Genomic DNA, 26926 nt, shown 5'->3' on the forward strand with positions numbered 1-26926 from the left:
ACCACTGAAACACGTGGTCCTGTGCCTAGATGGACTGCTTTGATAAGGGGCAGAAGGGCATGAAGGTGAGAAATACAGGTACGGAGCTGACAAAGTTGGCCATGAATCCCAGCTTGGCTACAAGTACATTAAGTAGGAAAGTTTTTGCACATGTTACATCAAAATGCATTAGATCCACTGCACTGGGCAGATGGGAGGACACCACTGGCACCCAACCAGCATGTGCCTAGAATGGATGTGGTCTAAGCAAGCACTTTATGAAATGGGACCCTTCAATGGTAGTGTAATGATCAAAACATAATCAGTATACATCACAATAAGCTTTTCTGCCTGACGACATCAGATACCACTTTTTATTGTACTACAAAGACATCTGAAAAAAACATACAATTTGAAACGCTTTATTTTTGTGTGTGTCCTTATTATTAACAAGGCTATTTAATAAAGTTAGGATTCCAGTGAAAGGAAGTTTTCATGAAAGCCTTCGGGATCAGTTGTATGTCATATAGCGGGGAGTAGCACTGAATTTGGCGTAAGACTTAATGACCTTATTTACAGCCTCCAAGAAATCCTTCTCGGTAGCAATTTTTCGCCGTGCTCTGATGGCAAACATGCCAGCTTCTGTGCAGACGCTTCTAATCTCCGCACCTTTCAAACAAAAAGAAAACGACAGACTTATTAAAGCAGCCTGAACAGTCAGACCAGCAAATGTAACAAGCAAGACCTTTCAACCTACCAGTGCTATTTGGACACAGTCGCGCTAACAATTCAAATCTGATATCTCTTTCGACACTCATTGAACGAGCATGAATCTTAAAAATGTGAGTCCGACCCTAAAAATAGGGGAATTGATAAATATTAAAATGGAAAAACACCAGAGGAAGAAAAAATTCCACACGAGAGACTCTTGGGATCTCTGAAACGAAATGATTTTCTTACCTCTAGATCAGGTAAGCTGAATTCAATCTTTCTGTCCAGTCTCCCTGGCCTCATGAGTGCTGGATCCAGGGTGTCTGGTCTGTTAGTGGCCATCAGCACTTTAATGTTACCTCGAGGATCAAAACCATCCAGCTGATTGATCAGTTCCAGCATTGTTCTCTGCACTTCGTTGTCTCCTCCAGCACCATCATCAAAACGAGCCCCTGAGAAGACAAAAGGAAAAATAAGCTCCTCGACGTCCACTCGAGGACGGCGCGACGCATAACTCGAGGTACTGTCACTGACTGCTCCTGTCGGGACACGGGAACGTGTGAACGTCTCCCTGGGAAGCACATGCTCTGAGAAGAGCCTCCTTTACACAAAATTGATTAGAGAGGGCATCTTTCAAAGGGACTCATCATAGATTTATGGAACAGAGGCTTCTTTTAAATATTATTTTTAACCTCTTTAAGGAATTTTTTTTTTAAAGATTTTATTTATTTATTTGACACAGAGAGAGAGAAATCACAAGTAGGCAGAGAGGCAGGCAGAGAGAGAGGGGGAAGCAGGCTCCCCCCTGAGCAGAGAGCCTGATGTGGGTCTCATCCCAGGACCCTGAGATCATGACCTGAGCTGAAGGCAGAGGCTTAACCCACTGAGCCACCCAGGCGCCCAGGACTTTTGTTTTTTAAGTGACTCAAGAACACCTCTACTTTCAGCACAATACACATCTGCATGAGGTGACAGAACACATGCGGACTCAAGCACTATGATGGTGTCTGACTGTATGTAAGAAACGGTCATACTCTTCCTTCCAAGTTTCTCAGAAACTCTCCTTAAAAATATGGCTAAATCCATAATACAGCACACTGATTCTGATGTATTATCTGAGCTTAATGTCAATCTCTCATTTGCAACCAAAATTTAAAAAAAAAGACCTTCAAATATATACTCTCATTCTTAAGTTGTATAAATACTTACGGTTGTATTGATGTATTATGTATATTATAAAACAAAAAAATTTTGGAAAACTTTTAAATGGGATTAAAAATACAAAGAAAAATTCTAGATTTCCTTCCTGTACCCTACTACTACTTTATATACAGTTACTTTGGAAGCCACAGCTTCAGAGCATCCTGACATCATAAAGCTTATTCCAAAACTACTATACAAATAACTTCAGAGTCACAACACTACATCGATGCACTGTGGTCACGTTATGTCCCTCCAAGACATTAACCACAGCAATGTCCAAACCTAACAATATCCAACCAGACTAAAAACAAGATTCTAGGTAACCTAACTGCAGTCCCCAGAGAGCATTAGAGGGTACACTATGTTTTCAAGTCATTTGTGTCACTAAGTTCATTAAGTAACTGTCTGAACATATGACATCTTTCAAGCTATTAAGAATTATTGGGGCGCCTGGGTGGCTCAACTGGTTAAGCGACTGCCTTTGGCTCAGGTCATGATCCTGGAGTCCCATGGTCAAGTTCTGCATCAGGCTCCCTGCTTGGCAGGGAGTCTGCTTCTCCCTCTGACCCTCCCCCTTCTCATGCTCTCCCTCTCAAATAAATAAAATCTTTAAAAAAAAAAAATTATTACTCCCAGGATGCCTGGCGGCTCACGTAAATTAAACATCCAACTCTTGATTTCAGCTCAGGTCATGATCTCAGGGTTGTGGTATCGAGCCCCATGTCTGTCTCCCTCTCTCTCTGCCCCTCCTCTCTCCTAAAAATAAAAGAATTACTACGCTCATAAACTATAACAATAGTCCAGCCCTACAGAACAGTTTAGTTTTCAAAGTTTATCTTACTTGTTACTTAACTTTTTTAAGTAGGCTCTACCCCAGCGTGGAGCCCAGTGTGAAGCTTGAACAGGACCCTGAGATCGAGATCTGAACTGAGATCAAGAGTTGGATGCTTAACCAACTAAACCACCTAAGCACCCCTATGGCTTACTTTAAATCTCTCAAAAACCCGTGAAATAAACAAGGCAGGAATTATCATTTCCTTTATACGGTAAGCAAACAGAAGCTCAGTTAGTTTGAATAACCTGCCTGAATCACAGAGCTAATACTGTATTTCATCAAATCTACAGAGCCAGCAGTAACATTACTTTATGTATACATTATGAAAAACCGCCACCAACTAAATTATGCCCTAGTGCTTTCTTATCACATTAAGTGAAGTTATATCCCCAATTAGAAATTGTTAAAGTGTGAAAACGTGTGTCATGTGAAAAAAATGAGGAAAGGACAAAGATCAAGATTTTCAGAAATAACAATGCTCCATCTCTTTTTTCCTTTACGGCGGATCTCTGTTGTCCGTTAGATCTGTAGCTCACACATGCCAGAGCTCACAGAAGAGGTGGAATTAAAATTCTCTACAAGATTAACACACACATCAAGAGAATTCTACACATATTACTTTAGCATGCTCATGAAAACCAATCCTAAAGTAGTCCTCTAAAAAACCACATACCTCCAATAGCATCAATTTCATCAAAGAAGATGAGGCAGGCTTTTTTCGTTCTGGCCATTTCAAAGAGCTCACGAACCATTCGAGCCCCCTAATGAGAAAAATAATTCAGAGTTGGTTTAAAACATTTTTTAAACACAGTAAGAATCTATGCTTCAAACTTTTCAATATTCCTAACAGTATTCTCAAGTATTAGTTATACCTAAAGCTTTTTTAAAAAAAAACTGAAGTTGGTACCTATTCCACCAAATTAATCTTATTACCCTCCAAACAGTATTAACTTCATGAGTCTATACCTATTAAATAGCCAATACTTCAAGATCTGAAAAGGTCAAATAAACACTTAAATAAAGGTACCATAACAATCAGTTAAAATTGAGGAAAGAAAGCTTCGGATTTATCATTAGCATTTGTGAGCACTAATTTCACCGTGTACTTTTTTTTTAAGATTTTATTTATTTATTTGAGAGAGAATAAGAGAATAAGCAGGAGAAGAGGGAGAGGGAGAAGCAGGCTCCCTGCTGAGCAAAGAGCCTGATTCAGGCTTGATCCCAGGACCCTGAGATCATGACCTGACCCAAAGGCAGACGCTTAATCAACTGAGCCACCCAGGCTCCCTGCTTTGTAAGTTTTGATCAAGGAACAGATCAACTCATGCAGCTCTTTTACTGTATCTTATTCTAAGTATACTAATCATCACTGTTTCAGATGTAATATACACAGCCCTAGACCTAATTGTAATGAAAAAAATACATCGTATGTATACATGTGTGTATGTGTATACACCATCATACATATACAGACGATTATGTTCTCTTTTCATAAGAGCATATGAAACGCTGCCCCTGAAAAAGTACACTTTTGAATGCACTCACTACATTTCTGGGGTCCCAGAAACCAAATCTGTAGAAAGGCCATCCTTCTGAAGAGGAAGCACACTGATTACAAGTTTTAGCCAATTGTTTGTTTCGAATGACCAAGGGAAGGCCAGTGGCTTCTGAGCTACTAATTACAATCCATCAGTCAAGAAATTTCACGTCTCAGTTCTTCAGTGTGGAACTATTATTCCACATCATAAATCTTTCACAGGGCTACGTAATAGTTGATTCTGATCAATGTACTTTACCTCACCGACGTACTTCTGTACAAGTTCAGATCCAATAACTCGAATGAAGCAAGCATCAGTCCTGTTAGCAACTGCCCGAGCACAGAGGGTCTTGCCTGTACCAGGTGGACCAAAGAGCAGCACACCCTTGGGAGGCTCAATGCCAAGGTTAACAAATCTTTCTGGCTATGGTGGGAGACATAATTTTTATATTTATCACTTCTGTGTAATAAACACAGAACTACGTCTGTATCATATTTGTAAATATCATTTATTTAAACCAAAATCATTAAGTCCACATGTATACACTTGATCTAAATAAGAATTTTGCTTATTCTAAGACACAAAATCTAAAAAAAAGACTCACATCTATACGTAATACTGAATGGCTTTTAACGGTGTTTTTCTTATCCAGGCTTAACAAAATCCCCCCATTTTTAAAAAATTACAGTGTTTTAAAAAACTAAAGTATTATCTGGTGTTTAATATTCCAGTTTTCCATTATCCTCCCAAGCTTATTTTGACTCAATTTAAGCCTACATCCTCTTGGTATCATTAAAACACGTGGTTTCTTCTACAGTAACTTATAATAAATTCTAACATATTGCTAAAGGTTATATCTCAATCTCCTCTGTCACTCAAGATAGCAGATCTGTTTTTTAATAGGTCTGACCAATCATTTTGCTTCCTCTCTTCTGGAATGTACCAACTCACCACACCTCTATCCTCTACCCCCTCAAAAGTTTTCACTAAGGAAAACATAAAATTTTCGAAGCTATCTAATGATACATAACTTAGTCCACAGTCTCAGCCACTTACATGAAGTAATGGGGTTTCAACTACTTCTCGAAGTTTCTCAATCTGTTCCTTACAGCCACCCACATCACTGTAAGTGACATCAGGTTTTTCTTCCACCTAAAAGAAAGATGAAAATGTGTAACATAGAGCCATAGGCTTTTGAATACTAGTTCAAATCTTCTATCCACTACAGCAGACCCAACACCCAAAAAGAAAAATGAGACTCATCGCAAATAAGAATAACATAAAAATGGAATCCACTGTCCAGTGTCCTACCACCACTTGCAATAGTACTTGCAATGACAGAGAGACAAAGCAGTAAAAAAAAAAAAAAAAAAAAAAAAAAAAAAAAGACCGATAAAAACTTTCTCATCTGAAAAACTGTTTAAAACATTTTGTAACTCTCCAGTATTTGCCCACAAGTCAAAGTTTCAAAATTCTTTGAGATGGATGCAATTGTATTCAAAGTCATGCCATTCCTTTTCCCTCCCGTATTTTCTTACCTGCATCATGGTGACTGTTGGGTCAATCTTGGGAGGCAGCGGAATGTGAATCTGATACTTATTTCTGTCCACCCTAAAGATTGTAAAAAAGATCATCATTCAACACATTCAAAAAACTTACTCAGTTAATCATCATGTATTGTATATACATTAACTAACTTAATCCTACTATCTTAGAGTAAGTGCTCCCTCCACTCACACCACGTTACCTTAAGTAGACCGTCAAACTCAACTCTCAAATCCTGCACTGACATTTAAAGCCATTCACAAAAAGCCCTAGTGGGGTAAAGGAAAGAAGCAGATGTGGAAGAAAGGGTGTTCAACGGTAGTACTCTACCACAGGGTATTGCTTCGTATTCTACAGCACCCAGTTCATTCATTCCAAAGAAGCCAAGGATATGGATGTGGCATGGTATCTTTAATGAAAGAAAAGTATTTACTATAAATACAATCTTACCCAACTCTCATCCCTTCTTCAATGTCGGTAGGTGCTACCTGATCACTGAGGTCCACCACAAACTTGGCAAACTGCTTCACATTGATAATGTACTTTGGGTCCTCCGAGTCAGCATTGATTATCTTCGTACACCTAACAGCAAAAGGCTTGGTTAGAGTAAGAAACCTAAACCACTAATAATGAATTCAAGTAACTAGATTCTCTCCTGGGCAAGCAGTATACTAATGAGCAAGTAAAAACTAGAACTGCAGAAATTAGATCACTGCTTATGATCCTTTACTATAGAAACCCAAGGGTCCACTCAAATTAAGCAAAGCTGTAAATCTTTCAAAAGACACATTCCCCTAGAAAGTTAAACCCAAATATTTCATTATTAAGACGTTCTCCAGGGGCGCCTGGGTGGCTCAGTGGGTTAAGCCGCTGCCTTCGGCTCAGGTCATGATCTCAGGGTCCTGGGATCGAGTCCCGCATCGGGCTCTCTGCTCAGCAGGGAGCCTGCTTCCTCCTCTCTCTCTGCCTGCCTCTCTGCCTACTTGTAATCTCTCTCTGTCAAATAAATAAATAAATCTTTAAAAAAAAAAAAAAAAAGATGTTCTCCAATTTCTTGAATTTTTTTTTCAAGATTTTATTTATTTATTTGAGAGAGAGAGACAGAGACTGGAAGAGAGCACGAGCCGGGAGAGGGAGAAGCAAGCTCCCCACTGAGCAGGGAGCCTGATGCGGGGCTTGATCCCAAGAACCCAGGATGAGGACCTGAGCCGAAGGCAGATGCTTAACTGACTGAGCCACCCACATGCTCTAATTTCTGGATTTTCTTAAGTACATTCCTTAGTGATACTCCTCTATATCTTAAGTTACTCTCCATTTTATTGTTCCTTTAGGAAGATGGTCATCTTGCCTCATAACAAGTTAAGTAATAAATGTTGTTTACCTTCTTTTCTGAGTTTATACTTCAAATCCATGTTTATCATTGCAGCTATTTTTAACTCAAATGTATTCTTTTTCTGTGTGACATGGTAAAGCCAAATTTGTAATACCATGTACATCATAGTAAAAAGCAGTCTACTGCCCTTTCTCTTCTGTCTATGGAAGAAAAACAAAAAACAGAACTCACTATAGGACAAATCCATGTCATAAGCTGTAGCACTAATACGGGGAAATACAAAATAGACTAGAGTGTACGTAAAGGTAGAGCCCAAAGTAAGCTCAAGAATGCTTTGTCCAGTCTTGAGCATGCTGTGGCTCAGCTCATGATCCTGGGGTCCTGGGATCGAGACCCAAATTGGGCTCCCTGATCATTGGGGAAGTGGGGAACCTGCTTCTCCCTCTCCCCTCTCATGTTCTCCCTTCCTGTCCCTGTCTCTCTCTCAAATAAATAAAATCTTTACAAAAAGAAAAAAAAAAAAAGCTTTATCCTTGCAGCAAAACTGTGTGATAGGACTCTCTTTCCTGTTACCAGTCAAGGTCTACCAGGGAGGATTACATATAAAGTACCGATCACTACTTCCTCTGACAAATCATGATCACAGTGTCTGCACAAATAAGGATTTTTTTAAATCCAAAACTGAGAAAGTACATATATGTAAGGATGTCAACTTTTAGAATGAACCTGAGTTTCTCTCAGTTCTTAGGTCTCCAACTAAAATCAATGTATGATTACCAGACATCTAGCATAAAAGATAGACCCCAAACAAATGAAGGGGAAAAAAGCACCTTGGATAAAGTAGAAACCTTGCAGTTATCATTCATTTCCTTGATGAATGAGAACATCTTATGACCATGATTCAAAAATAGAGGACATTCAAAAAAACAATGAATACCTATATTGAAAGAATAAAGAGCTCTTAGAAATTAAAAGCTTGAAAAGAGAAACAGGAAGGAACAACAACAACAAAAAAAAACAAACAAAAAAGGACTTAACATTAAGAAAATCTCAAAAGTAGAGCAAAAAGACCAAAACAAACAAACAAAAAACCACTGCACAGGAAAGATTAGCATATTAGCAGAGATATCCAGGAACTCCAAGTAATACAAGTCTGGAATAGAGGACCAAGAAAATAGAAAGAAATTAAAAAATAATTTCAAGGGACGCCTGGGTGGCTCAGTTGGTTGGGCAGCTGCCTTCGGCTCAGGTCATGATCCCAGGGTCCTGGGATCGAGTCCCACATCGGGCTCCTTGCCCTCCGCAGGGAGCCTGCTTCTCCCTCTGACTCTGCCTGCCATTCTGTCTGCCTGTGCTCGCTCTCGCTCACTCTCTCTCTGACAAATAAATAAATAAAATCTTAAAAAATAATAATAATAATAATAATTTCAAGAAAAACTGCCACAGTGAAGGCCATGAGAGCCAAGCACCATGGATGAAAATTCACCAATACTGAGGCATGTTATTATGAAATCTCAGAATCCTGAGAACGAGGAGACTATACAACTTTCAGATGAAAAATAGGTCACACATACAGGACTGGGAATCAGAAGAACTTCAGATCAACAACACTGGGAGGGGGAAGACCATGGAATGCTGCCTTCAAAATTCTGAAGAAGGAACATTATACCAAGACATTTTCACACATACATAGTCTCAAAATACTGCCTCCCAACTTGCTTCTTTCACAAAGCTACTACAGAGCTACTTGCACCTAAAGCAGGTATACACAAACCAACATGAGAAACTCATGGTATGTAAGCAACAGGAGAGCAGCAAAGGGAACCTCCAAGGTCAGAGATCAAGGATGATTGTGATTTAGCATGTGCAAAGGGCCATGGTGCAAAATGAAGCAGGTGAGCAAGTGCTGGTTAAGACTTCTTCAGGACAATGGACCTGAGAGAACCCCAGGCGCAGCTGATGCACCTGAGGTATATGGGAGAAAAAAACCTGCCAGGGTGCCTGGGTGGCTCAGTGGGTTAAAGCCTCTGCTTCAGCTCAGGTCATGATCCCGGTGTCCTGGGATCGAGCCCCGCATCGGACTCTCTGCTCAGCAGGGAGCCTGCTTTCCCCCTCTCTCTGCCTGCCTGCCTACTTGTGATCTCTCTGTCAAATAAATAAATAAAATCTTTAAAAAAAAAAACACCTGCCAGACCTAACACATCTGAAGAGGAATTTTAGACAATCAAGAAAAACTGGAGGGTTGAGTTTTTTATATACATACAAAATGGCAAACGAGGAAAGATAATTATGACAAGGAAAACAAGAAATGGTACAAGAAAGAAAATAATCACAGTATACTACTTACCTCTTAGTGAATAGCATCACTTAGCCAGTTATGAAAACAGTGACTACTGACCAAGCCAAAAGTTTACTAATTACATTAGGAGGATGTAGGGATAGGAAAGGTCTGTTTTGGGGATGAAGGCAGAGGAAACAAAATCCTCAAGCCAGCAGATAATACCTAAACTTAAAAAAACAAGACACAGGGGCGCCTGGGTGGCTCAGTGGGTTAAAGCCTCTGCCTTTAGCTCAGGTCATGATCTCAGGGTCCTGGGATCGAGCCCCGCATCGGGCTCTCCGCTCAGCGGGGAGCCTGCTTCTTTCTCTCTCTCTGCCTGCCTCTCTGCCTGCTTGTGATCTCTCTCTGTCAAATAAATAAATAAAATTAAAAAAAAAAAAAAACAAGACACAATCTACAATATGCAAGAATTGTGTCCTTAAGAATCATGAAGGTAGAAACCAAACCACCAGTTAAAAATTTTGAAAATACGGGGCGCCTGGGTGGCTCAGTGGGTTAAGCCGCTGCCTTCGGCTCGGGTCATGATCTCAGGGTCCTGGGATCGAGTCCCGCATCAAGCTCTCTGCTCTGCAGGGAGCCTGCTTCCTCCTCTCCCTCTCTCTGCCTGCCTGTCTGCCTGCTTGTGATCTCTGTCAAATAAATAAATAAAATCTTAAAAAAAAAAAAAGAAAGAAAATACGTATCTCTAAGGCTAGAGGAATTGGGAAAGACAACTACTGTCCTAGCACTGTTTAACTCTTTAAAACCATCATAAAACTGATATATAAACCAATAAATAGAAAGAAGGGGAGACAGAAAAAAAAGAGTGAGGGAGGAAGTAAAAGAGGAAAGGAAAAATAACTTTTAGCTGTAGTAAAGAGTTAAAACTGAAACAAAATATTCAATGATCAGAATAACACAGGAGAATATAATCTTGGATTGAGCTAGGCCTTCATAAGCAACAAACCCAAGAGGTATAGTGAAAATATATTAATTTTATTTTTTATTTTAATTTAAAATTAAATTTTATTTTATTTAAATTTAAAATTAAATTTTTTTATTTTTATTTTATTAATTTTATGTATTTAATGTTTATTTATTTATTATATTTATTTTACACATTAATACAACAAAAGATAAAAGAAGTTAAGTGACAGAATGGGAAAAAAAATAATTGTAGCATATTTAAGAAAAGATTAATATGCACAATATAGAAAGTTCTCCTAAAAATTCACAAAAAGAACCCAATAGAACAAAACATGAATAGACCTGGGTGGCTCAGTGGGTTAAAGCCTCTGCCTTTGGCTTGGGTCATGATCCCAGGGTCCTGGGATCAAGCCCCACATAGGGCTCTCTGCTTCCCCCTCTCTCTCTGCCTGCCTCTCTGCCTGCTTGTGATCTCTCTCTCCTCTCTCACTCGCTATCAAATAAATAAATAAATAAAAATCTTTAAAGAAATACAAATGTTTAGTCAGTATAAGAAGCAGTCATACTAGTAATCAGCATAATGCAAATTAAAATGAGATTTTTATTTACCCCCCAATGATAAAAGTGTAAAAACAGATGATCACATATCTTATATTGATCAGGGAAACAGATATTTGCCTCAAAGCCTCATGTTAGGGAGTATAAGTTGGTCAAACTACCTTTTTCCAGATTTTCAAAACTGTAAATGCTTTTGACCTCCCAATTCCAGTGCTAGTAAGCTATACTACAGAAGTGTATGTACACAGAGGAGTATTTAACATAAATGTTCAGTATAGCAACTGTAGAGTAGTACAGTTTGTACAGTAACAAAATTGTAAATAAACCAGAATCTAGAGAGTATTAGTAATTTTTAAAAAACAAGAGAAAGAAAAAAAAAGTACTAAAAAAAATCAGGACATGTTTCTTTGCATGCAAATATATATATGAAGATATACAGGAGGGCTAAGAGGACCAAACTATTTTCAGTTACAGCTAATGAGGGGATATGGGACAGCGAAGATGAGAAGGGAGGTTTTCCTGTTTTCATCTGATCTTTTTGGTACCATCGGAATCTTTTGAATCTTTTACATGATTATATCTTCACCTACTTCTTGAGTAATTGTTGAAAGCATAAAATTTAATCCCAGATACTTCTATAAAAGCTTTGTTTACTTCAAACTAGGAAAAGAAATTTTTATGAACTACTGCATACACCTGGATTCTAAAAAGTGCGCAAAAGTACAGATAAAAATGAATTTCCAGCATGCGATACATACCTTGCAACCTGCAAAGGCTGTTCACTCTGCAGTGTTTGCTTATCTGCAGCCAAATCCCAGAGTGCTGGTGGGGCCAGGCCAGTATCAGACTCTTTAATACCTAAATAAAGAGAACAAAAATTGAAATGTAATGCATCACCTGTAAGCAAGCATTCTTGAACTCAGCACCACCACATCTGCTGTGGGGGGTGTCCCGTGCATTTCTGGGTAGCGGGCAACATTCTTGGCTGCTGGCCACTAGATGTCACCAGCACCACCTCCCCCTCAAGTGATGAGCATCAAGAGTATCTCTAGTCACTGCCAAATGTCCTGGAGGAAGAGGGCACAGGGGTAACACCTCATCTGAAAACCACTGCCCTAAAGCGGTCACAAGCCAAAATGCAATACCATATTTCACAAATGTGTGCAGGTCAAATACTGTAAAACTTCAGCACTCAAATTACTGAGAAGAAAAGTTTCCAACCACTAGGCAATAGTGTGCTTACTTCAAGCAATACCCTGGGAGACCATATTTTTATTCACTAAGAAACATTTACTCCCCTCACCTTTTTTTATTTTTGGAAACATTTAGTTCTTTAATAGAGTTTATTGAACTTGGCTCTGAGCAACAGAAACACTATTTGCTTAAAGGATGAGGTTGCTTACCTGCTTAAGCACTGATCTTGGTTGTAAAAGGTAGTGAAAGATTATTAAAGGAGTTCTAATTTCTTAACAGGAGAGTAATAATTTTTTTAATCTATAATTCATGAAAGTTAGTTTTGTATATACTCTTTCGATATAATTAATACAGGACATTTAAAGAGATAAGAATAATGAAATATATACCAGTGAGCTCATTAATTTTCTTGAGAAGTTGTTGAATGTCATCTTCAACCTGCTTTATCTGCCTAGAGTAAGTGCTTTGACCCTAGGAGATAAAGATCACTTGAATTAGAACATTAAGACATCAATGTATTAAACTGCAGACAAAGTGTTAACAGTTACAATCTTAATAGCTATTATTGACCGAAAGCTTGTGAAGTGGAAATAGAGTGTATCTTTCAGAAATATTCCTGAACCAGTATTTTCCCTCAAACAACACACCATTATGTAGGCTAACAAATGAAAATCATGCCTGAAACTAAAGAAAACTGCAAGTCCATTTCTATGCATTAAACTTTCCATTTCAGATCTAATTCAGTTGCATACATTTTAAATATAGTACACACTGGTGTATGTTAGTTCAAGTATCTTCCAATGTAGGACTATACTTACTTACAAATAGTATAAAAAAATATACAAGCTTTGATATGCTGCATATTTGCTCTCAATCTAATCTAGAGAGAAAATAGTATGTAACTTTTCAGTGAGGATTATTACAAACTGCTAGACTTTCTTTTCTAATTATTTGGAAGGATAATACCAATAATAGTTCTTTTTTATTTTATTTTATTTTATTTTATTTTATTTTATTTATTTATTTGAGAGAGCAAGCGAGCATGCAGAGGGAAGGATCAGAGGGAGAAGCAGACTCCCCTCGGAGCAGGGAGCCTGATGCGGCACTCGATCCCAGGACTCTGGGATCATGACCTGAGCTGAAGGCAGTGGCTCAACCAACTGAGTCACCAGACAGCTGCAAAAATAGTTCTTATTTCAACATAAAACATCTACATTTGGGACACCTGGGTGGCTCAGTCGGTTAAGCCACTGCCTTTGGCTCAGGTCATGATCCCAGGGTCCTGGGATCAAGTCCCACAAGGGGTGGGGGGGTGTTCCTGGCTCATCAGGTAGCCTGCTTCTCTCCTGCCTCTGACTGCCACTCTGCCTGCTTCTTTGTGCGCATAGGCACGTGCTCTCTCTCTCTCTCTCTCTGACAAATAAATAAATAAAATATATATTTTTTTAAATCTGCATTTGGTAGACACTAAAAGGACTTACGTAAGTTTTCAGCAAGGCAATATCCCCCTCATCCAGAGCTAAAATAAGAGAGAACACATTAGGTTCAAATCCAGGAAATTAGAGCTAACAATTCTTTTCTGTTAAATTTAAATTGCATTAATGAGTGAGAAAAATCACGCAAAGTTAGTAATGACATAAATACAACCAAGAAAAAGTTCCTGGACTCAAGGAACTTTTATCTTAATTGGGTAAAGGCAGATTTTTAACCAACGGCGTCACATAAATGCTGAAGAGTCTTAAAGTCCCGTGACACAAAAAGAACAGGGAGCCCAAAGAACAGTTTGAGAATCGGAACAACCTGGGCACTAGCAAAGTTGCAGCAAGTCATGCATTTGACAAGTAACGCTGGAAAAAAAGAATCTAAGCATCAGTTCTGTCATCTGAGAAACAGAGAGAACACTCATTTACCTCCATAATGCTGCTATAAATACCAACTAAAATATGGGTGAAGAAGCACATAAAATTCTGTATTAGTCATAACTATATACAAAGAATACATTTACTGATACATTTACAGAATTATAACCTACCCAGAGACATACACGGATGAAATGCTAAATCTCTGTGACTAAGTTTTCTACTAGGTGTCTGAGTAGCTCTGAGCAGTATCTTAAAATACTGCCAAGGCAAAGAGTAAAGTGTGGGAAGAACACAGAGAGAAAATTTCTTTCTTTGGCGGGGAGGTGGAAATGGAAAAGAAAACAGTGCTAGGAGGGATTGAAGTTGTTTACGAAGGGAAAAGTAAGAGAAAAGAAAGGGGGGGAAATGCAAGAATATTTTTTAAATAGTCTGTAAGGAACAAAAGAAGAAAGCAGCATAAAGATGAGACTAGAAGGGGAAGAAATGTGAGCTGGGTGAGCTTTATCTCCTGCACCGTGGGTAGAAGTGTCAAGCCATATAGTCCCTACAGAGAGTAATTTTGCATTATCAAACTTACAACTCCCATTTCTAAAACGGACCCTACAGCTTGTGCTTGTACTGGGATATAAGTTACATGAACAAATTCGTTGCTCTAGGATGGCCGTCAGATTGGAAGACATGTACACGTGCATCAATAAGGATTAATCGTATATATGACTGCTCCCCCAATAAAGTGGGGTACTATGCAGATGCAGAGATAGGCAGACAGCACAGACTTTTTATAAAACAATATGAACTTGTCCCTAAGACACATGAAGATGGGGGAAAAGCAAGATGTACAATATGCTCCTTTTAGGTAAAAATAAACTCTTGTTTATGCACAAAATGTCTAGAAAGATAACGCAAAATGGCAACACGATCTCCCTCCGAGGATAATGGATGATGGGGCCAAGGGCAAAGCCACTTTTCAGTGTATCTTTTTTAATGCCTTTACTGTTTGGGACCATCTGAATAAATTAATCAAAGGAATGTGTGCCCCCCCCTCCGCTGTTTTTTTTTTTAAAGAAAACCACGTCTCCGGATCCCGGCTACACAGGGATAGCACCAAGCCGTCCCACTAGAGGAGGAGGAGGAGGGACAGAAAAGAGGATCCAGGTGATCAAGCACCGCCAGGCGGGGACGCTTTTTCAAGGCCAGCAGGGCCAAGCACGGTGCGTGACCTCCTCAAGCCGTGACAGCTCAGTATGAATAAAAGCCTCGATCGAGGGGAGATGAATACAGAACTTGGACCAACATGTGGGGCAGCGAGAAGGCACGCCGGCTAAGCCGGCTGCCGCCACCGACTAAATCATCAGGGGCACAAAAGGAACACAGCGCCGAGCCGCGAGCAAGGAATCCAGCCTCCCCTCTGGGGCCAAGCCTGGTTCTGCTCCGGCCAGGCCCGCCCGCCTGTGTCAACCGACCTCGGATAGGCTTGTCGTCCTTCTCCTCCTCTTTGGTTTTCCGCTGATCCGCACCGAGGTAATCCGGCATTTTCGTTGTTCCGAGGGCCTCAACTGCTCAGTGATTACACAGCACCTTCGTCGCTTCCGGTGGTGCCGCTCTTTCCTTTCCTCACCGGAAGTAAGCGGAGCTCTGCGGACCGGTGTAGTCTGCGCACGAGAACCGGAAGAGAGTCCCGGCGGACAGGCGCCGGCGTGCCCTCGCAGTTCCGGGACTGATTCCCGGTGGGAATGGGACGTGGGTCGGCCCTGGTCCCTCACTAGGGAGCGTTTACCTGAACAACAGTCCTCATTTAGTCATTTCTTCACTGTGCACTCTTTGGTAACTACTCTGTGCTTTTAAGTTTATCCTTTACCTCACAGCGTTGTGAAAACGGTATTAAATAACGGTGTTTTCAAAGTCTACGCAGGAAGTCGTAGCTAGATCTATGAATACAGTGAAGGTAAAGAGAAGTTGCTCCTTAATTTGATGTCGGTGTGAAATGAGATAAACCGTTTCAGCGTTTCAACCTCCTGCCCTAGAGGACTGGAGGAACCATCCTCAGGTACGGGGGAGTTGGGGGAAAAGAGCAGGTTTTGAGAGAAATTAGTTTAGGTGATGAGTAGAAGTGAGTGGTTAGGGAAGACCTGAATTTGCAAATGAAAACCTGACCCTTCTTTGCGCTAAGGCAGGACATACGGAGGAGAGTGAAAACATAACCTCCAGGGTAGGAGAAAGAATTTGGGGGTCATAAATTCTATAAGGGATTAATACCTCAAATATTAGGAGGAGCTCCAACTCAAGAGGAGAACAGCCCCATTTTAAAAAATGAGCAATGGGGGCGCTTAGGTGACTCGGTGGAGCCTCTGACTCTTGATTTTGGCTCAGGTCACGATCTCAGGGTCCTGGGTTCGGAGTCGGCCTGTCTCCATTTTACTGCTCCTCCCCTTGCTCACACTCTCAAGGAAATAAAATCTTGAAAGAATAACTAAAAATGGGCAATGGACTTGAATAAACATTTCAAAGAAGATACATAAATGGCCAGCGAGCACAGGAAAAAGATGCTCAATAATAGCCATTGGGGAAATACAAATCAAAACCAGGAGATACTGCCTTACAGCCATTAGGATGGCCACTATCCAAAAAATGGGGTGAGAAGAAACAAAAGTGTTGGTGAGGATGTGAAGAAAAAGGAATCCTTTCTTTTGGTGAGAATGTAAAATGATAAACTAGGGAAAATAGTATGGCAGTTCCTCAAAAAAATTTAAAAATGTAATTACCATATGATCCAGCAATTTCAGTTCTGGATATACTCAAAAGAATCAAAAGCCAGATCTCAAAAAAAAAAAAAAATTTCCATGTTCATAGCAGCACTATTCACAATAGCCGAAAGGTGAAAGCAAAAGGCAAATGAATGGGTAAGTAAAATGTACATACCATGAAATATTATTCAGCCTTGAAAAGAAGTCCGGACACATATTACAATTGTAAAGACCTTACGTGACATAATTAGCCAGTCACAAAAAGACAAATGGTTATGATTCCACTTATATGAGGTACTAGAGTAGTCAAATTCCTAGAGACAAAGAGATGAGAATGGTGGTTGCCAGGGTCTAGGGGTAGGTAGAAATGGGGAGTTGTTACTTATTGGGTGTAGTCTCTGTTTCACAAGATGAAAAGAGTTTTGACAATTGGTTGACAATTGGTTGTGCAACAAAATGAATGGGGCCCTGCGTGTGTCAGTCAGTTGAGGGTCTGTCTTCGGCTCAGGTCATGATCCTAGGGTCCTGGGATCAAGCCCCTCAGTGGGATTACCTGCTCATTCTCTCTCTCTTTCAAATAAATAAATAAAAATCTTTATTAGAGAGGCACCTGGGTGGCTCAGTCGGTTAAGCGTCTGCCTTTGGCTCAGGTCATGATCCCAGGGTCCTGGGATTGAGCTCTGCAGTGGCCCTGCAGCGGGCTCTCTGCTCAGCCGGAAGCCCGCTTCTCACTCTCCCTCTCACACTCCACCTGCTTGTATTCCTTCTCTCACTGTCTCTCTCTCTGTCAAATAAATATAAACAATCTTTTAAAAGGGAAGTATTTTTAAAAAATACAAAATGAATGTATTTAACACAACCAAGCTGTACACTAAAAAAATGGTTAGGGTGTGAATTTCACATGATGTGTATTTTACCACAATTAAAAAAAAAAAATCCATGTGACCTTAGAGGTAATTCTAAGAATGGATGTGGTACATGTGAGAAAAATTAAGAAAGTGGAAGCGGGTTACTTTGAGTCTTAAAGCCTGTCTTAACAAGTGCTTACATTAATAAAGAAAGGTATCAGGAAGAGGTTTAGGGGGAGATAATTAACTTATCTTTGAAATGTCCATTTTGAAGTGAAAGTTACGTTATGTGGTAGATAGCAGGCCCATCAATTTACTTAACAATGAAAATGTAATTCATAGAGACCAATTCTCTAGCTCCTGGTGCTCTTTAACACATCAAGTCTTTCATTTTGCTCAACCTATTCTAGATACAGCCGCGGGCCTGGAGTGGGTGAGGGAGAGGGGTGAATCTTGGTCCACTGGTTCCGTTTTGCTAGTTTTTGCGTTTTACCTCAGTCTTAGAAGGAATCATAGTAGGAGTACAATTGATTTTATTACACATTAAATAACTAAGTTCCAGGGGCACCTGGGTGGCTCAGTGGGTTAAGCCTCTGCCTTCCGCTCAGGTCGTGATCCCAGAGTCCTGGGATCGAGCCCCACATCGGGCTTTCTGCTCTGCAGGGAGCCTGCTTCCTCCTCTCTCTCTGCCTGCCTCTCTGTCAGATAAATAAAGAAAAAATCTTTAAAAAAAAAAATAACTAAGTTCCAGAATCCTGTAATTGGTAATATCTTGGGGGGGGCAACTTCATGCTTTTAGAGCGGTGTAAAGAGATTGCTGGCCTTGGAATAGAATCTTTTTTTTTTTTTAAGATTTTATTTATTTATTTATTTGACAGAGAGAGAGAGAGAGAGAGATCACAAGTAGGCAGAGAGGCAGACAGAGAGAGAGAGGAGGAAGCAGGCTCCCTACCAAGCAGAATGCCGGATGAGGGACTAGATGCCAAGACCCTGAGATCATGATCTGAACAGAAGGCAGAGGCTTAACCCACTGAGCCACCCAGGCACCCTGGAATAGAATCTTGGCACTGAGGAGGTAGTCTTCTCCAAATGTTATGATGATTAAATAAAACAATACAGGTAAATTACTTAGTAATATCATAACAAACATTTGATGACATTATTTAGGAAGATACAAATATGTTATAGATCTATGTACTAAATTTTTCTATAGATGCATAAAGACTACAATAATCTCAATAGTAATTCATACATATCTTTACTTTTTTTATTTATACGAGTAGGGGTACTGGAAAAATCAGCGGTTAGGCTCGGGCTAGCAGTGATTTAAAAATAAAAACACCATTCTAAGAACTGCTTCGGAAAATTATGCTCCACGTGTAGCGCCTGGTGGAAAAACACAATCCTTTTCGCCACGGAACTGAGGAGCTTAGGAACCTTTGTTTTGTGAGAGTCTGTCCCAAACCGGATCTGAGTCAGCTGAGGAACTAGGCTGCCGCACACGTTGGCGCGGTGTGTGGGGGTGGAATTGGCCTCCGCACCGCGAAAGATCCATCCCGGAAGTAGTTATTGGTCGTCTCCATGCGCCGGTTCCTCGGCGTCGTAGAGTCAAGGCGCGAGGCTCGGACCGAGAGGTAGAGCTGGAGGGGACGCTCAGCGCCCTCCGCCCGGGACGCGAACCTCTGCCCCCGCGGGGCTGGTCCCGGGGTCATCATGCTGCTCCTGCCGAGTGCTGCGGACGGCCAGGGCACCGCCATCACCCACGCTCTGACCTCTGGTACGTGCCCACTCAACCCCGGCTCCGTCCCGCGTTAGCCGCCCTTGCCTCAGTCTTCCACCAGCGCGACTCCAGAATAGGTCTGTCTTTGTCCCTGGCGACTAGCCCCCGGACTCGTGGGGTCGTGACGCCAGTGCCTTTTGGCTCCAGGCTCCACGGTCATCCTTGCCCAGCCTGAAAGGAAGGAGGGAGGGGGCGTCTTCTTTCTGCTCCTAGTTTCTTCCTCCTCTCCCGCTGCTGACTCATGGATCGGCCGGGGCAGTTCGGGACCGAACCCTCCAGTACCCTAAAAAGGTTCTTGAAAGCATCTCCCATGCCAGGGCAAGAAACTGCCCGCAGCCGAGCTCCCACGTGCCTCGGGTCGTACAAAGCCTTGCTGCCGGGGCTCTGTTAAACACCTCGCTCCCGCTCTGCGTTTGCTTTGGCTTTTCTTGAGTTTTTCAGAACTCAAGACGCTGCTCCTTATACTCGTAGCTAGTATGAAAAGGTCGTTGCCAGTACGGCTGCTGAGCTTTGTGCAGACAAAGTTTTTGGAGAGTGATTAAATGAAAGTTAACTGGCTGCTGTAGTTTCTTTAACGTAGAGCCCAAGACAGTCGTGGATCTTGTAAATCTCGTCTCCAGTCGGCGACCCACCTTAATTACCAGCGCCGCTTATAGAGGCAGTTGTCGGGTGGGATTTTGAGCGTATCTCGTGGCACATGTTGCGTTCTGCCTGTGTGTAATCCTAACACCTGCAGGAAAAGGCTTGAAAGGTGATGTTCTTAAAAACTTCCCCCTTACAACGCAGCTAGTACTGACTGAACAGAGAGTTTGAATCCTGTCCCGTGTATGCTGCAGGAGATCTTAATTTCTCAAACCAACTAAAGCACGTAAAATCAGTTATTCTTGGGAAATTGTGGCCATTAGGTACAAAGGGCAACTTACATTTGAGTTACTTATTGCTGAAAGAGTAAAGCTTTTTTCATTCTTATAGACTATGGAATTAAAATGAAAGTTTATTTCCCTGACTCATTACCTTTTTGGAATTGTTAATATACAGATGTACGGTGATTTATCCCTGCTTCTCAGGAATGACGATAAAGCCTTACTTTGTGGTTTTCAAAGTGGTTTCGAAATGTGGTTTGTCATTCATTCTTCCAAGGAAACCATAGAAGATAGATATTGTTCCGTTTTTACAGTTGTAGACATCCCTGACTCGTTTCACATAGTTACTAATTGTCAGAGCTAGACTAAATCCCGAGCTTCTGATTTCAGATCTAGAGCTTGTTTCACTATAGCAGAGCTGTGTCAGTAAATCCTCATTAGCTGCTTGGAAAGTTGTCTTCCAGAACAAATCATTGCTCGTGAATTCTTAAAAATTTTAAAAGCTATCTGAATTCAGGGTTTTAATTAAGATATTTTGACTTGTTTTTGAAAATTTTTTTTGATGAGGATGGTTTATCATTTATTTTATTACAATCATTAGTCTAAAAGGAAAGCAGTTGACATTTCTCCCTGCTCATCATCTTCCTCTCATATTCTCAGAAAAGTTTTGATTTATTGTTGACATTGCTGAACGTTTTGTCAGATAACTGGAAGAGGTTGATTGAGTACTGTGTAAATATTAGGAAATGATTATTGCTAACCCTCATGTTAATTGGAATGCAGGCATACCATGTTTAATGGCACTTTACTGTGCTTTGGTGATAGTGCATTTCTTACAATTGAAGGTTTGTGGCAACCATCTGTTGAGCAAGTCTATCAGCACAACTTTTCCAACAGTATTTGCTTACTCTGTGTCTCTCACATTTTGGTGATAGAGTATTTCAACCTTTTTCTTGATTCTTATGGTGATCTGTGATGTGATAATGATTCGCTGACAGCTCAGATGATGGTTACCATTCTTTAGTAATGAAGTATTTTAAAATTAAGGTACATAGATGGTTTTTTAAGACCTGATGCTATTGGACTCTTAATAGACTACAGCATACTGTAAACATAACTTTTATATGCCCTGGGAAACCGAAAAATGTATTTGACTCACTTTTTTGCAGTTCTTGCTTTATTGGGGTGGTCTGGAACCAAACCTGCACTATCTTGCATCCCTGTACTGCAATTATTTCTTCAGTTGATAGTTTTAAAATTACATTCTGATGCTGTTTTGATCTTATATTGCCTTGAAACGGATTTATTCCATGCAATACATTGAAGCCTCTCTTAACGCTTTCAATCACAGCCTCAACACTCTGTCAAGTTGAACCTGTGGGAAGATGGTTTGAAGCTTTTGTTAAGAGAAGAAACAGAAATGCTTCTGCCTCTTTTCAGGAACTGGAGGATAAGAAAGAATTATCAGAAGAATCAGAAGATGAAGAATTACAGTTGGAAGAGTTTCCCATGTTGAAAACACTTGATCCCAAAGACTGGAAGGTATTTAATATCTGAATCTTTTGTTCAATCAGATGCTTTGTGAGGTATAAGGTTTTCCCACGAGTTTTCCATCATTAAGCCACGTTTTAAGATGCCTCAACAAGAAAACCATAATTGAGCACCTGTTTATTGTTAAGCTCTGAGTGGGATAGCACTGATCGTAGGATACTATCTGCTGGAAAAATCCAGGAGGTGGTCCCAAAAAACACAATTTTTGAGCTGGCCCTAAAAGGATGACTGACAGTTTAAGAAGCAGAGAATGGAGAAAAGGTGCTCTGGGCAGAAGGAATAGATCTGCAGAGACACAAAGGAGTAAAGAATGTATAGCTCTTCTTCGGTGATTAGTGAAGAGTAGGGTGGGTAGGGTGCTTGAAGGGTAGTGGTGAGAAATTAGTCCTGAAACAAGACTCTAGACCAAATTCTATTATACTGTCCTTTTTATGCCATCCTAACGAAGGAACTCAGATTTTATTTTCAGGGCAGTAGGAAGTCTTCAGAAGTTTCTAAGCTAATTTTAGCAAAGTAATCTGGCAGTACAGAAAATTGCTTGAAAAGGGACAGGGCTGGAGGGGAAGTGAATAGTTTGCTGTTAGAGGGCTAGTGCAATAATCCAAGCCTGCAAATGCATACTTGAGCTAAATTTATGGCCGGGTTTTGAGGAAGAGGGAATGTGTGGTTTTTTTGGAGATAGACTTGATAGAGCTTGATGACCTTGACTGTGTGGTATAAGAAAAGGAGATGTACTCAGAAGACCTCTGAGCTTTCCAGTTTGAATGATCTGCTGGAGTGTGATGTCGGTCACAACACTGGCATGCAGGAAAAAGGAAGATTGTGGGAAATGTGGTGTTTGTGTTCAAGTTGGGCTGTGTCAAAACTCAGGTACTAGTAACGTACTAATGACGTCTTCCTAGTAAATGGTTAGAAACTGGTCTGTGGTTCTGAAAGGAGGATAAAGTCAAAAACATTTGCAAGTCGTTGGCAAGTTGTAGGTGGTAGTTGAACCTGGGGGAATTGAATGACATCAGCCGAGAAGAATATAGACAAATAGGTATCATAAAGCTTTTAAGTAGGCAATGGTATGATACTTAAATATGTGTACCGTGGAATTAGAGTGCCAGAATTCAAATCTGATTCTGCCCATTAAGGCACTGGGACCTTGGGAAAGTGACTTGACATGTCTGTTTCATGCAGTGAGATTGCTAACAGCTCAAAGGAGTATGGTGAGGATCAATGCAGTGATGCATGTAAAGCACTTAACCTTGTGCTTGACACGTGCTAAATACTAAACAGGCAGTGGATATGAGTTTTGTCTCCTAGCTCAGGAGGGTTAAATGAGAGAAAGTGTATGTCTAAAGCACTTAGGAAAGTAAATAAGCCTTCAGAATGTTAGCTGATTCACATACTGTCATTATCCATTTTAAAAGAAAAGGACTGAACCAAGTTGAGCACTTGAAAATTCAAGGAGTAGGCAGAAGGAGAAGCAGCAAAAGATACTAAGGAGGTGAAAGAGGTAGAAAGAAAACAACAAAAGAGACATTTGGTAATTCAATTAAGGTTTTTTTGGTTTTTAAAGATTTATTTATTTATTTCACAGAGAGAGAGATCACAAGTAGGCAGAGAGGCGGGCAGAGAGAGTGGGAGAAGCAGGCTCCCTGCAGAGCAGAGAGCCCAATGTGGGGCTCAATCCCAGGACCCTGGGATCATGACCTGAGCCAAAAGCAGAGGCTTTAACCCACTGAGCCACCCAGGTGCCCCTGTTTTTTTTTTTTTTTAAAGATTTTATTTATCCATTTACAGAGATCACAACTGGCAGAGGCAGGCAGTGGGGTGGGGAGTGGGAAGCAGGCTCCCTGCTGAGCAGAGAGCCCAATGCGGGGCCCGATCCCGGGACCCTGGGATCATCACCCCAGCCGAAGGCAGAGGGTTTAACCCTCTAAGCCACCCAGGTGCCCGTCAACTAAGGTTTATTAAACATCAGGCACTAGACTCTTCCAAAAACTAAGAAAGGAGGAAGTCTCAGGAAGGACGAAATAGTCACCCATTGGAGAGGTCAGTCACATAACATGAGTAATAATAAAAGCCACTGGGCTTGGCATACGGAGGGTAGGTGACCACAAAGAAAGCGGTCTGGTGAGTCATTGGGAAGACCAGGAGTTACAGCTGGGTTGATTAGGAGGTGATGAATTGTAGACCACAGTGCAAAATACTCTTTCAGAGTGGGCTATTGAGAAAATACTAACTTGAGAGAAAGGCGGGGTCAGGAGAAGATTCTGAATTGGGGACCATTGAGGTATACAAGAGAGAAAAGGAAGAAAGATGGAGGTCTTTAGTATAGAAAAGGATAGGTAACGTCAGAACAACGTAGCATGGAGGGGCGCCTGGGTGGTTCAGTGGGTTAAGCCTCTGCCTTCGGCTCAGGTCATGATCTCAGGGTCCTGGGATTGAGCCCCACATCAGGATCCCCGCTGCCTACTTGTGGTCTCTGTTTGTCAAATAAATAAAATCTTTATAAAAAAAAAAAGAAGAAGAAGAAGGTAGCAGGGTTCATACATTGGTTCTGTTAATTGTTTCTTTCAACAAACAGGGATCAAGCATCTGCTTTGTGCCAGATGCTGTTCTGGAGCCTGAGGAGTCTGCCAAACAAGACAGTATCACTGCTCCCACATAGCTTCTATTCCAGTGAGGAGACAGACGATAAGTGAACAGTCAAGGACATGGTCACCAGGTGCTGGGCAAAGAAGTAGAACAGGGTGCTGTGATAGAGTGTCCTCATGACTGCTGTAGGTTGAGTGGGTGGGAAATGCCGTGGAGTTGACATTTAAGATAAAACCTGAATGACACACAAAGATCAGGGAGAATGGCATTCCAGGCAGAGATCTTGTGTGGGGGCAGAAAGAATTGTGTCAGGAACTGAAGAAGGCGAATGGGTAGAACATAGTGGATAAGGGAGTGGTAAGGGGGTTAAGGAGCAGTAGTCACTGGAAAGCCATTGGAGAGTTGGAAGCAATAACATATTGTAAGTGCTTTAGGAGAAACAAGAAGGAACAGAGTAGGCAGAGAAGGTTGTTTTAAATAAAGTGATAGCATTTATCCTGAGACTGCAGGATGAGAAGATGGCAGCCAAGTGAAGAGTGAGGGAATGTGCCAGGTGGGGAGAACAGCATTTGAGGAGAAAGGGCTTGGTGTCTGCAGTGAACTGCAACATCAATCTTGTATTTGGAAATGAGTGACCGAGGTGGAGAGGGACAGGCCAGGAATAGTGAGCGAGAGCTGGAGGTGCTCTGTACATCCGGGGCTCAGAGGGGAGGTCTGTACTCGAGCGAAGTGGGCACTGATAAGCATATACGGGTACTAACTATAGTCTAGCCCTGGCATTGGCTCATATCACTCAGGACCAAATTATAGAGAGAGACAAGAGAAACCCCAGAAGGGAGCCTTGCAGGTCCTAGAGAAGCCAGTAGAAGTGGCTGAAAAAAGGTACTGGAAGGTGGGAGGAAAAGAGTGAATGCACAAAAACACTAAAGGAAGGTAGTATTTCAAGGAAGGGGTTAGCTGTGCTGCCACTGAGAGCTGAAGTCACGTGAGGGCAGGTGAGTGATCTTGGACTTGGCACCTGGAAATTCATACTGAAGAGAGCAGCCTCATTGCCCCTGGGTGGGAGTGGATGGAGCAGAACCAAAGTGGAGTGATTTGAAAATGAATGCTAAAGGAGGTAAACCTGTGGACAGCCTTTTGAAGAAGTTTACAATTGACAAAGAGCAGAGAAATGGAGATAGAGCAGTAACTGGAAAGGGGATCTTGGAAGTATTTTTAGGATGAGAGCTAAAGGGGGCACCTGGGTGGCTCCGTCAGTTCAGCACCTGCCTTCAGGTCAGGTTGTGATCTCAGGGTCCTGGGATCAAGCCTTAGGTCAGGGTCCTTGATCAGTGGGGAGCCTGCTTCTCCTCCTTCGTCTGCCCCTCCCCTCTGCTTGTGTGCATGTGTGTGCACTCTCTTCTCAGATAAATCAATGGAATCTTTAAAAAAAAAAAAGAGGATGAGAGCTAACAGCATCTTTTCATACGGATGAAGATAATCCAGTAGAAATTTAGGAGATAACCGAACGATGTTACTATTTTGAGGAGACTTAGAGAAGACAGGGCTCAGAAGCAAGAGGAAGGATGGAGTAGTTTTCTCTTATTAGGACAGGCTCTTCCAGCTGTGAATGGAGGGAAAGGGAAAAGATGTGTGGATGCCAGTAGGGTGGTAGGAATTCGAGTAGGATAATTTTACATTGCTCAGTTATGCAGGAGGCAGGGCTGTTGATAAGAAGGTGGAGAAGGATCTGTGAGATTGAGGAGACACTAGAGAAATAGTGACCTTAAGGAGTGGAAAGGGAAACGAACTGGAACAAGTCTGATTGCCAGGCATAATAAAGAAGCCCATCCATATGGAACTTTGCTTTCCTGAATTTAAAGGGAAACCAGTCAGCCCTACTTGACTTTTTCTTTCCATGTTACATACTCTCAACTCCCTTGCCCCCCCACTCACTCCTCCAATACTAGATACACCCATTGAGTTCTGTAGGGAGATTTCAGTTGCTACTTCAACTTGTAAATTCACAAAGATGTTAACCAAAGCAGAGACAAAAGCAGGTATTTCCTCTCCAGAGAAGCCTCATCACTTGGTTTTGCAAAGTTTCCATCCAAATTACCTTTCTGCTTAACATGACTCCTAGGCCTGTCATTGCCCTGGCCCAACCCTGTGGGGCTGTGATAATACTTCCCTCTGTTCTGAAATCTTCCTAGCTATACCCTGATTTAAGGATGACCATAAGATATTAGTAGGTGTTAAGAGAAAAATGGGCTCAGTAGTCAAGGAAGTTTGGAAAATGCTGGGTTTTGCAGGTGTGTTTGCATGGTGGTTGTTTGTTTGTTTGTTTTTAATTTCAGGACTTCTCAGAGCCTTTATTAGGCTTATGTATATATAAATTATCACGAAGGCTGTATCACAGTCCACCACATTTCCCAGACTTACTACAGAATCCATTTTATATGCAATGTCTCACTGGACTCCCATAATAATGGGAAGCACTATTATAGGGTACTAGCATAAGGAACAAGATATATTGCTCCATTTCATACTTGACTCCCTTTTGTGTCTTT

The 26926-nt window shown here is 41.2% G+C and overlaps 2 protein-coding genes across 3 annotated transcripts in view; one reads left to right on the plus strand and one right to left on the minus strand.

Annotated features, from left to right (window-relative positions):
- Positions 1-385: 385 nt before the first annotated feature.
- On the minus strand, positions 386-15627 carry PSMC2 (proteasome 26S subunit, ATPase 2). Its single transcript, XM_004739582.3, has 12 exons — positions 15469-15627; positions 13625-13662; positions 12533-12614; positions 11708-11807; positions 6262-6393; positions 5805-5877; positions 5323-5418; positions 4525-4689; positions 3402-3489; positions 940-1142; positions 737-833; positions 386-648 (listed from the first exon to the last, which is right to left on the minus strand). The coding sequence occupies exons 1-12, from the start codon at positions 15536-15538 to the stop codon at positions 491-493; spliced, it is 1302 nt and encodes a 433-aa protein (XP_004739639.1). The 5' UTR covers positions 15539-15627; the 3' UTR covers positions 386-490.
- A 3459-nt stretch (positions 15628-19086) lies between these two features.
- Positions 19087-26926, plus strand: part of DNAJC2 (DnaJ heat shock protein family (Hsp40) member C2) — a 29825-nt gene continuing 21985 nt past the window's right edge. Inside the window, exons 1-2 of one of the 2 annotated variants that reach the window (XM_004739583.3) lie at positions 19087-19374; positions 21592-21782. In XM_004739583.3, coding sequence (XP_004739640.1) covers positions 19311-19374; positions 21592-21782 — 255 coding nt within the window. In that variant the 5' untranslated portion in view covers positions 19087-19310. The remainder of the gene's footprint in view (positions 19375-21591; positions 21783-26926) is intronic. The other variant, XM_045089697.1, reaches the window with a different exon arrangement.

Source organism: Mustela putorius, unplaced genomic scaffold, assembly GCF_011764305.1.
Source record: "Mustela putorius furo isolate JIRA1106 unplaced genomic scaffold, ASM1176430v1.1 tig00003845_pilon_pilon_pilon, whole genome shotgun sequence".
In the NCBI taxonomy this organism is placed as follows: Eukaryota; Metazoa; Chordata; class Mammalia; order Carnivora; family Mustelidae; genus Mustela; species Mustela putorius.

What these genes read in the sequence shown, in the direction of transcription:
- PSMC2 (XM_004739582.3), bottom strand. Translation starts at nt 15,538, where the DNA reads ATGCCGGATTACCTCGGTGCGGATCAGCGGAAAACCAAAGAGGAGGAG. An exon ending in TGAAATTGATGCTATTGGAG is followed by an intron (nt 1,143 to 3,401) that starts GTATGTGGTTTT and finishes TTGTCTTCTCAG; the next exon opens with GGGCTCGTTTTGATGATGGT. An exon ending in ACTGTGTCCAAATAGCACTG is followed by an intron (nt 649 to 736) that starts GTAGGTTGAAAG and finishes TTTGTTTGAAAG; the next exon opens with GTGCGGAGATTAGAAGCGTC.